The 16,195-nt window shown below is 29.3% G+C and overlaps 1 protein-coding gene across 1 annotated transcript in view; it reads left to right on the top strand.

The window, feature by feature from the left end:
* LOC148236565 (forkhead box protein O-like) overlaps positions 1 to 16,195 on the top strand; it is a 209,569-nt gene that overhangs the window by 10,977 nt on the left and 182,397 nt on the right. Inside the window, 1 exon segment of the mRNA XM_088183262.1 lies at positions 3,574 to 3,794. Within this exon segment, the coding sequence (XP_088039388.1) occupies positions 3,574 to 3,794 (221 nt within the window).

Below are 16,195 nucleotides of genomic sequence, written 5' to 3'. Positions count from 1 at the left end.
GTCGATAAACTGTAAATATACTTACATAATAGAGAAAGTAAAAGTTTAAATAAATACATTTTAAAATAAACAATTAAGGGTGCCATTCTCGTTGGCGACTTACTGATAAGATCATATCGCATTACAAATAAAAAGAAAGTTGAAAGAAGTGTGAATAAGCAGAATGTTATATGAATGTGAACAACTAATAAATTCACATTTAAAATGTAAATAAATGTATGGAATATTAACATTTGAACTCCATTGAATAAAACAATAAATAATCTTAGTAATATGATATTTTGTATATCCATAGTAAACCTAAATATTTGTTCAAGAAAGTGATGAAGCTATACTTTTCATATTATTTTAATTAACCGTAAGAAAATTTTGAAAAACACAGTTAATCCGAACTATTAGTTTTTATTTGGTCTTAAAATAGTTTAATATAATATATTTACAATACAGGTTATCATTTTATATTTATTTTTTTCAAAATTGTAATTTTCGTTTGTTTTTAAATATATATTTAAATAATTTTCGAATATACATTGTTTTGTTTTTCAATAAAGCTTTTATATATTTAGTAATATTCGAATTTCTTTCGGTCAATATCGTCTAGTAAAGTTTCCAGTGCCATTTTGTGAATAATGAAATTTTTAGTATCTTCTTTATTTTTAACCTCTTTATCACCCCTTTTCCTCTGTGTTACTGACAAATAGAAACAATATCCGCATTATTCAAGCATTGAAAACCCCAATCATTTCAATCGTGATCAAACCACTCCTGGAAGTTTTTATCGATCGACATTTTCAAAGTAATGTAAATTTTCCATTAATCTGCATATTTCAGATATATCACTTGCCTCAGCCTCTTTAGAATCTAATAAATATATTTCCACGTTAGGAAGAATCTTTTTTCACGATCGAACAAGTGTACCGGTTTTACTTTTGACAAGATTGTTCTATTCCATGTATTTATTACATTAAATGTCGTCATTTTTATTCCAAAAAATGATCAAGCCATCATCTTTCTCAGCAAGTTTCATTAATGATTTAACACCTTAGTCCGTTGGTTGAATTAAACTTCTAACATTAGGCATTAACATTTTTGCAACTATAAAACCGTCGTTTATTTTAAATATACTTTTATTCGGATGAGAAAAGCATTATTTATGAACAATTCTGCTTTCTGTGGTAATCCTTACCTTTTAAAAATCTCTCACTTTAGAACTCATTTGGTTTTGAACCAATCTTCGAAGATCTCTATTTATCCATACTCCTTTTTGGTTATAAAGATTTTTATTCAGTCCCCTTAAATGATCTAGATTTTTTTGTGTCAACAATTTACAATAATTATCTATTTTATTCGAAGAATGCCCAAGTTATAGTTTATTAATCTCATCCTAAATATTTATTCGTAAATAATATTGTTGTGTTTCAGAATATCAGATAATAGTTTTACTCGTTTTAAAAAAATATTTTTAATATTTATATTAAAAATAATTATACAAAACGAGTGTTTCCTTTATTGATGTTAAAACACTAAACTTTTGCGAATCACCATCTTTAAACAGTATATTCATTAAAGTTTTAAGCGTCACATATTTAATCGGAGTATTTTTAAATTTATATCTGTAATTTATTGAACATCAACTTTCGTTGTCTGTTACGCAGCGCCAGCGATAGTGTGCACTCACTTTACGCAAACGCGAGCATTTCACTTTTATGGCTGATAAGAGATATTCGACCAAACAGCCAGAGTCAGTTTCATTATGTTTCAGATTTTATGACTATGGATGGCTTTGCTATCGGACAATTTCGGGTCAACCTGTTACCGATAAGAGGTTTTATATGAACGCACTTATCTTGCAGTTGGCGATTGGGAGAGTCTTTTTATCGCAATTGATTAAAAATATTATATTAGATTGATCATATTTGGTGTCAGTGAGAAATTATGAAATCAAATCATCGTTCGTGAGCTCTTCGTTAAAAAGGTAATACGCCACACATTATATATTAATCGTAAATATTTTTAAGGGTAAAACATAATTTATAATATAAGCCAAAATGAAAAAAAACCTTGTTATTTAATCATCTTTTTAAATAATCATTTAGCTTTAAAAAATCTCGTCGTCATAAATTTTAGAAAAGTCAAGGATTTTCCAAATGGTTCGATAAATTTCACACATTTTTTTAGATTCGAATAAAAATTTATTTATGCCAACTTATGACGAGCTGATTGAATATTCTCGTTCTTATGATGTCTAAGGTCATTTTTGTATGAATACAAAAACGCATGAATTTGTACGTCAGCGATTTGATTAAATGTTTCATTATATTTTTTATACAATACGCGTAAATAAAAATATTATTAATTAATGAAATAACGAGCTTGTTTTCGGCACGAAGTTTGGAACTCGTTACATTGTTGAATTGTTTTAATTAACTAGTTATAATGATGTTAAATTTCAAGGTAGCTTCCGTGTAGAATAATTTTGCGATGAAAATCATCTGTTATATATATTTTAAATCGTTAATAAATTTAAATACATATAAAATTGTAAATTTTATATTAAGATTTTAGCTGAAAAATAGTAGTTATACATATATAAAGCAGATTTTAAATTATAATAATATTGAAATAAATTTAAGTAATACTCTATACGTCTGCTTAAGTTATTCAAAAAATGTCTATACATATTTTCTTATTAGTTGAGCAATGACAATGGCATAACAAATTTTTATACGCGATCTGGACTTAATCCTGCATTTTACACACAGGAAACGGGTCATTACATTGAAAATGAAAATATAATAATCAATTATGAATTATGTGTAGCAAGCTTTTATTATGTATTAATGATTTTAGGCAAATTCATCGTTAAAACTACATTCGTGATTTTAAGATAAAATTAATATGTATTACTAGCCCGATATACAAGTAGTATAAGTCACTGACTTTTAGCCTGAAAGACTTGGACTATATGGATCTTAGTGTTTTACAATTTCTATCGTGTCTGGAAGATCGGATTTGGTGATTATCATATGATTATAATTCCGATCGATCATCACAGATCAGGTTTATCTTGATTTTTCGAATCTTACGGATGAATATTGTGATGATTAATTAAAATTCAACCATAGGTCGTACATATTATTAAACAACCAGTTGCTTCAGTTCATAGATAATATCTTATACATACTCTTCAAAAAAATAATATAACTGTGTATATCTATAAATTTGCTTTAAAATAAGATGTTACCAAACGAAGCCCTTAAAAATACTTAAGATTAAATTGTGATACGATTTAATCTATAGATTATTCTGATATTAGTGAACCGATTAATGTTAATCTTAGATAATTGTTATAGTTAATTAATTAATAATGCATGTAAAATAAAATATAAAAATGCAACAATGGCACGGATTAGTGTCACTTTACAGAGTCGCGATAAGGATGCTGCTCTGAGTTCTGAAACATTTTAAACGGACGATGGCCTTTTGTCTGACGTTAATGATATCTGTCATATATTTATGTATTTTTAATTCAATGTATTATGAAATAAAATTGATGATATTTTCCCCATATAGGCGGTGTCGCCACACCATCTCCGGCTTCGGTGGCCGCATCGAAGAAAAACTCATCTCGGCGTAATGCCTGGGGGAATCTGTCATATGCTGACTTGATAACTCAGGCCATCACCTCGTCACAGGACAGCAGATTGACTTTGTCGCAGATCTACGAGTGGATGGTACAGAACGTTCCGTACTTTAAGGACAAAGGCGACAGCAACTCTTCGGCTGGATGGAAGGTATGTCATATTTTTTTCATATATCAACAGATTTATATGGTTATAGATGTCGAGGTTAAATATTTTGGATTGCACCTCTATTTAAGGAGTGCTTCATTTACTGCCTTTTTAGCATAATCAATCGATTTCGATGTGGAATTTTGCCAAATGATGCACGAAACGCGAATCAGTTGCATAACCTTGTTTAATAGCTCTATTTCCTTTTTTGACGCGTAAGAAATACCGGTATTTGTGTGTACAAAGTTAGTTAGTAGAAAATGTAGGTTTAAAATATGTATAAAAAAATTTCTGGAATCGGCACAGTTATTCATCAACAGGATTTCTTTTGAGTCATAATTTTCATAATAATATTTTTATTTATACACGTAAAATCGTAACTGAGCATCTATCTAAAATTATAGATAATTAATTAAATCTCTTGCTTTCCAATACAGGTTTTCTTACTGGTGTAGTTCCGAAATGTGTTTAATTTTAATGACTCTTAATCTGGTTTATATAACACTTTACAACAAGATTTTAACTACAGATAAGAATTTAAATTTCACGATGTTTTAAATTAAGGCATTATGTTTTCCCTAAGAGTTTTTTTTAATAATCACATTTTTTTATTAATAATGATAAATTACAATACACTATACAATTTTTATTTATTTAAAAAATATTTTATGTTTTTATTTCGTAAGTGTAATTGTGAATTTTTTAGTTTAATTTTTTAATAGGGTTAAACTTGATTACATTTGACCACAATTATAAATAGTCTTGAGCATTATTTATGCTACTGTAGATTTTTCTTTTATACAATTTGCGTACGGTACTATAAAATTTGTTATTCAATAATTTTTTCATAACAATTCAAAACTATACCTGCTAAGAAAAACTATTGACAAATTTGAAATCAAAGTGTAATTTTACTTTTTGTGAACCTGATCCGCGCAAATCAGTTACGCGTCACACATAGCTGTAAAAAAATATGAAATAAACTACTATTAAAAAAATACAGAAATAAATTCTCTAGTAATACAATGACATCAACCAGCATTTAAGGACGGAATAGTGTAGTCTGTAACGTCTCAGACTAGTAACTCTGAGGTTGCGGTTTCGAGCCCCGGCAGCGACACTCGAATTTTTATTTTTAATAAAAAATGTGCTATTATTAAAAACCCGCCCTCAGCTTCAGTAGCATCTATTGCACATAGTAATTTATATTTATTAAAAATGTAGCTGTCACCGATTCCCAGACTTTCATTCTGGTGGTTAATATTTATTTGTAGGTAGGTATTCATTATATCTGATTCACTGACTCAGTTGGTACATATTTATCCCGTTGTAACGCATTGGTCTTACGCCTGTCAGGTTAAAAATAAGTAAATAAATTTTGTAGTACTAATACAAACAATATTTAATAGCTATGTATGTGTTACAGTGAATGTGTACTACCAGGGAAGTTGTATTTTCAAGTATAATTCCACTGATTAGTATCAGTGAAACTTTAGTTTTGCTTCGCTCGTTCAATATTTCGAATGAAAGCTTAAAAACAGTATTAATTTTAGAATTTTTGTTAGGTCAAGTTGGGTTTGATTAGTTCGGTTAGGTTAGGTTTGGGTTTAAACAGCAGGTGGACGTTTCGAGTCTTTCAGATTGAGTTTTATAAATGCTTTAGAGCAGCATATAATTTAACTAACGTCCACCATATTTTTGCTAGTAGAAATTTATTTGTAACGGTGAAAATGTACTTGGATGTGATTTCACTGTAACATAAATCTAAACATGTATTACTATTTTTTCTTTCAAAATTAATAATTATTATATAGGTAGCATCAACAATTATACTAATTAATAATATTAAAATTTATATATAGATATTTCAAAAATATTTTTAGGCAAATTACTAATTTTTTTTCTTGGTGATTAGTATAATATTTTAAATAAAAAAAAATCCATACTGATTTTCAATCTAATATTTTTGATTTCTATCTCATATATATGAAAGGTATATGAACTTGCTTTCGCTCTGTATCAGATTAACGAGTGCGTGATAACGAGATTATTTAGATAACGAGAGTAATTTGCTCATCATCTAGTGAATGCATATTATTTAATAGGCTCTGAACATAAATTAAAATCACACAAGCTGCGTTTCAGTTCGATGATTTTTCCGTGCTTCTCTTGACGTGAAAATATTTCACGAATTGCGCACAATAGCTCTTAATTAATAATACACACACGTAATTAGATATACGCATATTCAATTAATAATAGCGCAATTATAACCCACTTATGTATTGAGCCAATAATGGTATTAAGTTGTTCTTCTTTTTGTAATAAAAATTATATATGTTTTAGGATGACTTCATCATAAAAAGAAAATTATTTTGAATGATGATGCAAATGTATTCGGATCACTTGCATAATTACTACATGCAACCAGTTTGAACGAAAATCAAAAGTGCGTATTCAAACGAAGGGAAATCGGAATGCACATGCCTCGGGCCATACTGTAGTATGTGTAGTATATTTACTACTTACTACGAGTACTACCACTGGTAGTTTACCGATCATATTCGAATTACTCTCGCGAGTTATATGAAGGTCGGAACGAGTCGCCCCAATTCGTAAACGTAATTATGATAATTCGAAAGCCCTTCGTTGAACGACAGGCAGCGGAGGCCAACATTTTTTTGGTCGTCATACACACTCACACGTGGAATAATTGCTGTCGTAAATTATCTCGATTACGCTTCTAGGATATTCCTCATTATTACCTCCCAGATTACGTTATTATTTGTGGGTTTTGAGCGCGTAGCAAAAAGATCGCAATTATCCGACGATATGACGTGAAATCAAATAGGGTATTGATGCGCGAAAATTAGGGAAATTATTAGGTACTTAAAATTATTATATTATATAATAGCTTCTTTAGAATCAAGGCTAGTAAAACATACAAAGGTTTTAAGTATTAATTAATAAACTTAAATATATTATATTATACATACTGTTTGGTTGTATTTTATCCTTATCACGAGTTACTTCTAGGTATAAATCATTCCATCTAGCGATTTTGATAGTAAAGGATTTTCTTAAAATAAATTGATTAACAGTTAATTAGATACGTGTCGTTCTATCCCCGGTTTACCCTATTCAATATCTATAGAAGAGTATTGAATATCGAGGTTGGGTTGCGTAAAATCGGATAAATAGACCTTACGGAAGATGTTTTGTGGGTCGCCATATTATCTTATATTACGTTGTCAGTGAAAGTTAGATATACAAATATAAATATACATATTCGTTTAGCGACTATTTTGCATATAATTCGCACAATCTTGTTTCGGATCGGGGTATTGTGCGTTAATATTTATCGGTTCGTCGATTTGAATCATTTTATAATTAGTCAAGGGAATAGAAGCATTAAAAAATGTGTCCTAAATATTAACGATTTGATACATTTTGACTTACGTTTTTCCACGTGTTGCAAAAATATTAACTCATGTGTTTCGAAGCAATGAACTGCACGCACGATATTCTGTCCTTGGTCAGTTGCACATAAACTTACGCTCGAGGCTTCGCATCTTTTTATTATTTTAATAATTTAACCACCATTAACTGCACGCAAAGTGGTTAAAATGCGCAACACATCGACGCATTTTAATCATTGTTATTAATTATGAGAGCGAATTTCTCTGACCGTAGGAAAGTATATTAAAACAGATGATATATAGAAGACACACGTAAAGATGTCTACATTTGAAAAAAATAATAATAATAAAATAAATATTGATATTATTATTTGCAAACCATTCGAAAAAGAATGACAAAAAATATAAACCGTTCTTTTTTAGGCACTTTTAAAACCGATGTCAGAATATTGTCCTTTAGTTGGCTTTTATTATATATAGACTCCTAGATCAGCTTAAGGCATTATCAGTCCTTATTTAAATTAAATTCAATTCATACAGATATCAAAAAAATATTTTAGTACTAATTGACTACAGAATAATTTAGGATGGTTTTAAAAATATGTTGAAGTATATCTAATGTTTATTTGGGAGATCATGGTCCATAAAAAAATAGGTTATAACAATTATTAGCCTCATAAATATATATGTACCAACCAAACAAGCTTTCAATTTTTGTGTTTCAGATTTTTCAACAAAATCCTGCATGATGCCACATTTTTTAAAATATAATCTATTTAGAGGTTTCGTAAAATATGTATTCAAAAAATATTTATTTTAAAAGCACTTTATATATTAGCTTTTTAGCATATCAACCTGTATTCCATATTTTGAAATTTTCTATTATATAATAATTAATTATCATAACCTTGCTTTTAGTTGACGATTGCTCTTTTATCACGTTATATCCCATTGTATAATATGTATGTATGTGAGAGGTTATTTCGTTCGGCGAGCCATGAAGGCTTTTAGGGTATTGGTTCAAGACCTTATATGTGGAAAATAGCGCGTAATGTTTGAGGTAATAATTGGTTTAATTCGCCCTTGGATCTTCCACGCTAGTTATAGTTACATTAACAACGACGAGTTCCTTTTCATATTCAATGAACTCTAAACCTTGACCACGATCATGAAAAATGACGGAACTGTCAGACTGCTTTTTTTTGCTTAAGATATTTGTTAAGTTATGTATCAAATTTTTTTTAAATATGATTGTCTAAAGACGAAGTGGGCGATTTCCGCTAAAGTTTGTTGGACAGTTTGTATTTTTTTTGTCATCGTCATTGAGAATGATGATCCATCCTATACGTCCAATTATAACTAACCTCGCCTAACACTTTGTCATATCAAAAGATAAGTTTATTTATTTTAATATAAATCTGAGTATCATGACTTGATACGATGGCCTTTATACAACATAGTTCAAACATTTCATATACATACATAAACACTTTAACACACCATTATATATTTGAGTCCTCTTTAACAACAAGCAATAAGTTTTGCTAAGCTGAGATTCAATACAATCTAGCCATATATGAGAGCACTCGCGCTCCGCATTACGAAACCGAGCATATTTGACGCAAATGTTGCAGACTTATTGTAAATCTTTAAATATTTCTACTCTAGAAAACAGTTTCAAATCATTTTCATGCATATTTTTTATCTAGAGCTCTTCAATGATTTACTGCCCAAAGTATTTTTATATACCGTATTATCTCCTACTTTTTAATGGGTCATGTCTCAACACAATGAAGCGAAATAATAAATTAAACATAAACCATATTTAGACAAACTTATTACTAACAAAATTTGAAACACGATTGTTATTTTTAATTTGTTATATCTGTGAACTCCCACTGGGTATTGATGACTTGAAGTGTAAAATTGCTAACTCAATATTAAAAAAAATCTAAATAGACAACTTGAAAATAGTAGAATAAAACAATACCTCAAGTTTTTAGTGTTTAATTAGAGATTTTGAAGATATTATTTTTTTGAGCATGTGTATTTCTATTAAAATTACAAGATGACATTGTTGTCATTTTCTCCCAAAAGTGGAGTTTGCTTATCATTTTTTTGTAACTTGAATATTTAATATGGGATATTTATATGATCGGCGAAATGATGCATCCTTGTCGTGCACCCTTCTGGACTTTGATATAACATAACCAGTGGTGCTCAAACTTTTGCCTTAAAGAACTGTATACTCGTAGCTGGAGACTCAGCTGATGATGTGTTATACATATACAGCACCCGCGTTGAAATACATATTAACGCCGGCCATACAAATCGAAATGTTCTCTGGTCCGGCCATATAGCTATCTATTTTAAGAGGAGCTCAGATCAAGCTGTGCGGAAGCTGGGTTGTCTGCCGAATTCGCTTTGCGCCTCTTGCACACAAGGTGGTTGTGATATAACAAGCCGGAATGTGGCGGCCGTCCTTGTGCCGTGGCAAGTTCGTCTATTTCAGAGATAGTCAACCTTTTTGGCAATTACTCACAATAAAATATGTTTGCTATATATTGTACCATTTCGTTTATATGCCAAGGGCGCGTACGCACTAAAACTAATTTAACATAAATTATTATAATATAAAAGTAGCATTAAATTGAAAAATGTAAACCATGATAAATTTTAGAATTATGATAAAATTTATAATAAAATTAAAAATTGTATCGTTGTCGCAATAAGTTTTTTATCGTATTGTGTAATCAGAACTATGTATACTGAATTTCTGTAGCATAACGATATTTTTAATGGAAAATTTTCAAGCGGGAAATCTAAAAGTAGCCCCATTATGATATTTACGACACAAGTTCAAAGGTGTTGAGATATAATTAAAATCTAAATGATTTTAAATTTATGTATTTCTTATCAATTTATTATCTCTGAATATGTCGTATGTTTTACATTTTAATCTAATAATAAAATGCATTTCATTTAACGTATTTTTTAAATAATAATAATATGTCCGTTACGTGTGGTATTAGTAATGTTAATTTTATTACTCAAAAATGTGTTATTAGCTTATCATCTAAAAAGTTAATGCTTTACTTAACTTTCAACTTAAAAATATAAAGGCTAATCAAATCAGTAGTGATTTTAATGTGGGGCAAAGGGTCCAGATAGTATGACATGTAGAAAGCGTTCAATTTATCTATTCTATATGACTCTTATCTCAATGTTACAATGCAGTCGTGCAAATATCACCACATTGCACAGATTAGTTTCAACTACGCATTATAAACAAATATAATCATAATTTTAATTGTTCGACATTTTAATGTTTGCACAGTTGTTATATTAATCTATAAAGATGTGTACTATGTGCATGGTGATAGAAACAGATCGCCTATCTCTATTTATCAGTCCACTGACACAAGTGATTCGAATTTGGGGTAAAGGGTCAGTTTATTTTATAGAGATAGTTTTATGACATATGTATAGAAAGCGTTCCAGTTATCCATATCTATTCTGGGAAACTCATATCTTAAATGGTTCAATGCAATCGTGAAATCTAGTAACACTGCACATATTATCATTTTATGTACGCATTATAAAAATATACTGCATTTGTAAGTCTTCTTGTGTTTTATGCTTTCATATTGGTAGTAATGAGTAATCGATTCTTACACAAATCAGTGCTGCAAAACATTGATTAACTTTTTAATTATTTAAGAAGCTTCAGTGGTTAAAAATAGCGCAATTACTGTAATTCTGTATTTTAACATTATTTATCAAGTGTATGTATAGTCTCAATAAAAATATTTTTAAGCACACAGTCGAGCATTTTGCCGGCGGAGTTCAAGAATAAAGTCAGTAATGCCACACAAACGCCACCCAACCCACCCCCAGTACACCCACCTGATATCTACAGGTGTTTCGCGCCCCGGAAGTTCTGAGGCGCTTAATTGCCTTCCACTGGGCCTTTTCGCGTTACATAATTAAAAAAAAACACGTTGATTTTCTTCTGCGTAGTAGTTTTTACAATGTCTTTTGCTTCGTAATATAATAAATTACGTCAGTATAAAAATTCAATCGATACAGTTTCATCCGCAGAATCATCAGATCTAAGCATACATACATAGGAAAAACCAATTTCAAAAATAGGACTATGATTATTTGAACTGGTTATCTCTTGTAGAACAAACGCTCCGATAAGTCTGTTAACTGTTCTTGATTATTAATCCCACGAAGCCATGAAAAAAATAATGAAAACATATGTATGGTGTCAGTTAGGTTAGCGATATGCTAATGTAAAAAGTATAATCACAGCTTAAATCTGATCATCTTATCGACTTCTATGATACCAACGTAGACATTTATTGACTGTGTGCAACTGTCATGCTTTGATTGCTACAACCACGTGCAAAACGCAATCTACTCAACCAATAAACTTCGATTAAATCCCAGGCAAGAGATTTTTCTCTTCTAAGATTACAGACAATGTCTGTTAACAGTAATAATTTACCTTAAAAATTAACTACTGTATAAAAAATCGATTTTTTATCTTGGTAGAAATTTAAATAGCTAAATCTAGAAGTTGTTAATAGTAATATTCGTACATCAATATTTGACGAATTAAAATGAACATGAGTCGAAAATTCTAATCAATGAAATAAAAATGTAATTGTGATTTTATTATATATTTAGATTTTATTATGAGTTTTAATGATATATAAGTTAATATAAAATTAAATGGTAATGATTTGTAAATACCTAAAATATAAATATAGTTATTTAACAAATAAAGAATCATCCTTTATTTCTTTTTGCTTATGTTCCAAATTTTTAATTAATTTGTTTTCCTTAATCATTTCAAGTCTATAATAATATTTCTTAATACAAATATGAAAAAAATGTCTAATATTTAAAAAGTTTTGAAAATATAAAATGCCTAATAAACTGCTATTTCCAAGATTATTTCTAACCTATCTATTAAAAATTCACATACGAATTTTAATTGCATTATAAAATTTTCTACTTTATTTTTTTTATTAAAGAAAATAATTTACTATAAATATTTTCTAGTTGTATGATTATGCACTCTTATTTATTTTATCATAAAACTAATGAGTTTTACTTTACCTCAATCAAATATAAAGATTAAAATGTATATTTCCAATAATAGTATTCTAACAGATTTGCATATTATATCCTTATTCATAACACATAAAAATTAATTGCTCTGAAAATCTAGCTACTTTTTACGTAATTTTCTATTTATTATTTTGATTCGTAGAAATATATATTTTTTATGGATTTAAGACATGATTTTAAATGCTGTGACTTTGCAGTCAAATAGCGCCGGAAAGGCTGATAATAGTTTATCTTAAAACATATATAAATTACCACATATATAGAGAAATATAGATGCCGCTATCAGGTGATGGCGATGAAATGGAGAATCTTGGAAGTTAGAATCTTCGCTGACGTGTCGAGTTGTATGTTTTATTGTCAGCTGTGATTTCGGTAGATGTGTTATTGTAATGCTTTCTTGGAGATCCGCTGATATCTCTCGTGTCGATGCAGTTTTCTGGCTCGTCTTTTCCGTTGTGGCGTCTCTCCTCTCTGTGTCTAATTTATAATCATGTTTCGAATCGCAGATATGGATGTTTGTATCGCTTCTTAGACAAACCCTTGAATTGTGTTTATGCCTATAGAGAAACTGTCCAGATGGTTAGTCCGGTGACTGGTAACCTAAAGGTAAAAGAACAATAGTATTATGCGCAGAATCTATTGTCTAGCGCGCGTCCTTTTCAAAAACGAGTAGTTTTTTTTTATCAGTACTTATGATTGATTCGTACAATTATTCCAATTATTAACGCAATTTTTAAGATCTCTTGTGTGTGGCCCACTTTCAAGACATGTTGATATTTATTTTTGTTTCTTAGAATAACCTCTAAATTTTAACAAATTGTCAGGTGGCTGAAACCTCTACAGGACATTAAGAGGGAAAAACGTACACATTGCTTCTGATATGTGGTTTTGAAGAAGAGTACTTCGTATAACTTAGACAAACAAAAGTACCAATCTGTCAATTATTGTAATGCTATAGATCAGGGGTTCTTAACCTGGTGACTATGGATTCTTTGGGCGTTCGTGGATAGATTTCAGGTGACTTGCGATTAGTGATTTTGACAAAAAACTATTATCTTAATTTTAATAAACTAATGTTAGAGCAAGTGTTTGAGGTTTAATCCGTTAATTTCATCTGACGGGCAAAGGAATCCATATAACAAAAAGGTTCAGAAACCCTGTTCTAGATTGAATAATATATGCATAAAAAGTTATTCAGAAACTATTAAAATTGAAATCGGATAGTACGTTCAAATTGTAGAAACAATCCACGACGTGATGGATTGACCAAATCGAGTCTGAAGGTTCACAGGCTCATGTTTCTAAAGAGGTGGATACAAAAAATACAAAAAAAAACTTGACCAAATCATTGAAATCAATGATTTGACATTTAACCACTGCTTAGATTGGTCCAATAGAAGAAGATTGGGTAACGATCTGGCGGCCCTTTTTGATTTGGGCTAGCGATTGGTTCGCCTGCGCATGCGCACGCACATTTAACCTTGCGCGCAATCATATCCGATCCAACACGTGACCAAGGGCTAGCCAGATTCCATGACCAGCGCTAGATCACGATTTTTGTCTAATACGAAATGCCCATGGTCATGGATGGTCGACCAAGAACTTGATAATTTATGGTTTTACTGCCATTTAAAAATATACGATATAAAACTGTCGCATAGGGTTTAATTAAATACCCCTTTTTTACGGCAATGTCACCTGTTATCAGATGACACAACCATAAACACATCATGACTTACTTTAAAAGATATATAAATTTAATTCAAACAATTAAAATGTGTGTATATTTAAAAAAAGTGCCGGTAGTTCGTGTAATATTTCTAATTAAATTTAGCGGTTGGTAAAATAATAGATCATGGAGTTTTTACAATAGTTTTATTAAAACATTGTAGAAAAAAATTATTCATTCCGAAAATTACTAAAAATATAAATTATATCTAATCTATGTTTAAAATTTTAGTTATCATTATTAACTCATATATTTACATATATAAGTACATACATATATGTATAAAGTACATCAAACATGTTAAAAGATTACCGTGATTTACATAAAATAAGTGCCCATGGAAAATATAATATTTATTCATCATACATAATTTAATGTTTATAGTATTATATTAATATATGCCTTAATATTTATTAACTTAACTACTCATTAAAAATTTAACAAGTTTGCTCTGTCAAAATTCCATAAAAATGTTTTTAATTCCATTTTTACGATTGATCATAATTTATTATTAAATCCTACTTTAGAAGGAAATATAGTAAAATTGGTTCGTAATGTACCTAGCAAGTTTCCAAGGAATAAATTACTCAGGAAAATAAGTACATTTTTGTTTGGCTTTACACTGTAAATATTTGTCTTTTAAATAGCTACACAAATAACTGTTTTTTTATATAATCTTTATTTTTTGTTATTTCAGTGACTACTCCTGTAGTTAGTTTTTGCTACTATTTATATCTGTAAATATATTCATTATTTCAAAAGTATCATATGATCGACATTACAACGTAAACTACACAACCATTCTGGTAACAAAACTAATGAAAACAAATACAATAGCGATAGTTTTATGAAAAAAACATAAATTTAATAATATATCATATATAATTATAACCAAGAGCTCTCGTCTTCAAATTAACTTAATTAGTGCTGTACATCATAGGTTTTTTTATAATTTATATACACACATATGTATGTATATACTATACTTTAAATTGTTTTTTAAATATTTAGTCATAGCAAAAGTACACGTAATTATTTTTTATTTAAAGAGCTACTTAAAACTGAATAATAATTTAGTAAAAATCATTTTTCTGTATTACAACTCAAACCTGTTTAGTAGTTATGTTAAAAACTAGTTCACGACTGAAGTTTCTAGTTTCTAGCAGTAAATAATCATTGTCAATGCTTACTTTAATTAAAAAATCACTTATAGGTACCAAGAGAAAATTACTTATAGGTACCAAGAGAAAAAAAAAAGTTATAGACATTCTTTATGTTTCAGTTTATATTTTATTGTGTATAGTAGTGTCTAAATAGTGGAACATTGTTCATAAAATATTTCTAGGTAAACTTATCGATTAGCTTATCGCAATATTGATATAATGATACTATAAATTTATCTATAAAAAACAGATTAACACATGCATTTCTTATCTCAAGCAATAGGGATTTGAATAGACACAACATAGGATATTTCAGAATCAAACATACATAGTATGTAGACTTCATTATAGGTATCCAATGAGTCGAATTTTATCTCGCTTATCGTTTCGTGAATAGAAGGAGTCCAAAGTTGGTGTTTACAAATATTATCAAACTACACATACAAATACTCGCACGCACACATTAAACACACGATCGGTTATTTACCGATGACATCATGCCTCAATGTTTACATAAACGTATCCATATTTCTAAAAGTATTTCAGTAGTATGCCACTTTTTTACCGCGTTTGTGAGACGTACTAGAATGGTTGACATTTTTTCACTCAATTATCTTTACACAAATATTTGTCAATAAAGTTCGTTTAAAATAAGTACTGTTTTATGTATTGTAATGTATCATCTTATACATTAACAAGTATATTTCTTAATACAATTAAATAAATGTGAATTTTTAAATTATCTATGAGCGTGTATGTCTTGATTTTGACCCACGTAATAGTGCCAATTTGAATTGAATGGTTTTTTCAGGGTCAAGGTCGATTTGTATGAACATTATGTTATGTACACAACTAGAATGTACTGTGATGATTTTCGTATTATAAACTGTGATGGAATATATTGATCCAGTACCTAGAAATTTCATAAAGCGATTAACTGGTTTTGATTAA

Source organism: Plectrocnemia conspersa, unplaced genomic scaffold (assembly GCF_051122295.1).
Source record: "Plectrocnemia conspersa isolate PC_06_02 unplaced genomic scaffold, ASM5112229v1 ptg000003l, whole genome shotgun sequence".
Lineage (NCBI taxonomy): Eukaryota > Metazoa > Arthropoda > Insecta > Trichoptera > Polycentropodidae > Plectrocnemia > Plectrocnemia conspersa.
This window is presented reverse-complemented; position numbering and strand designations above follow the sequence as displayed.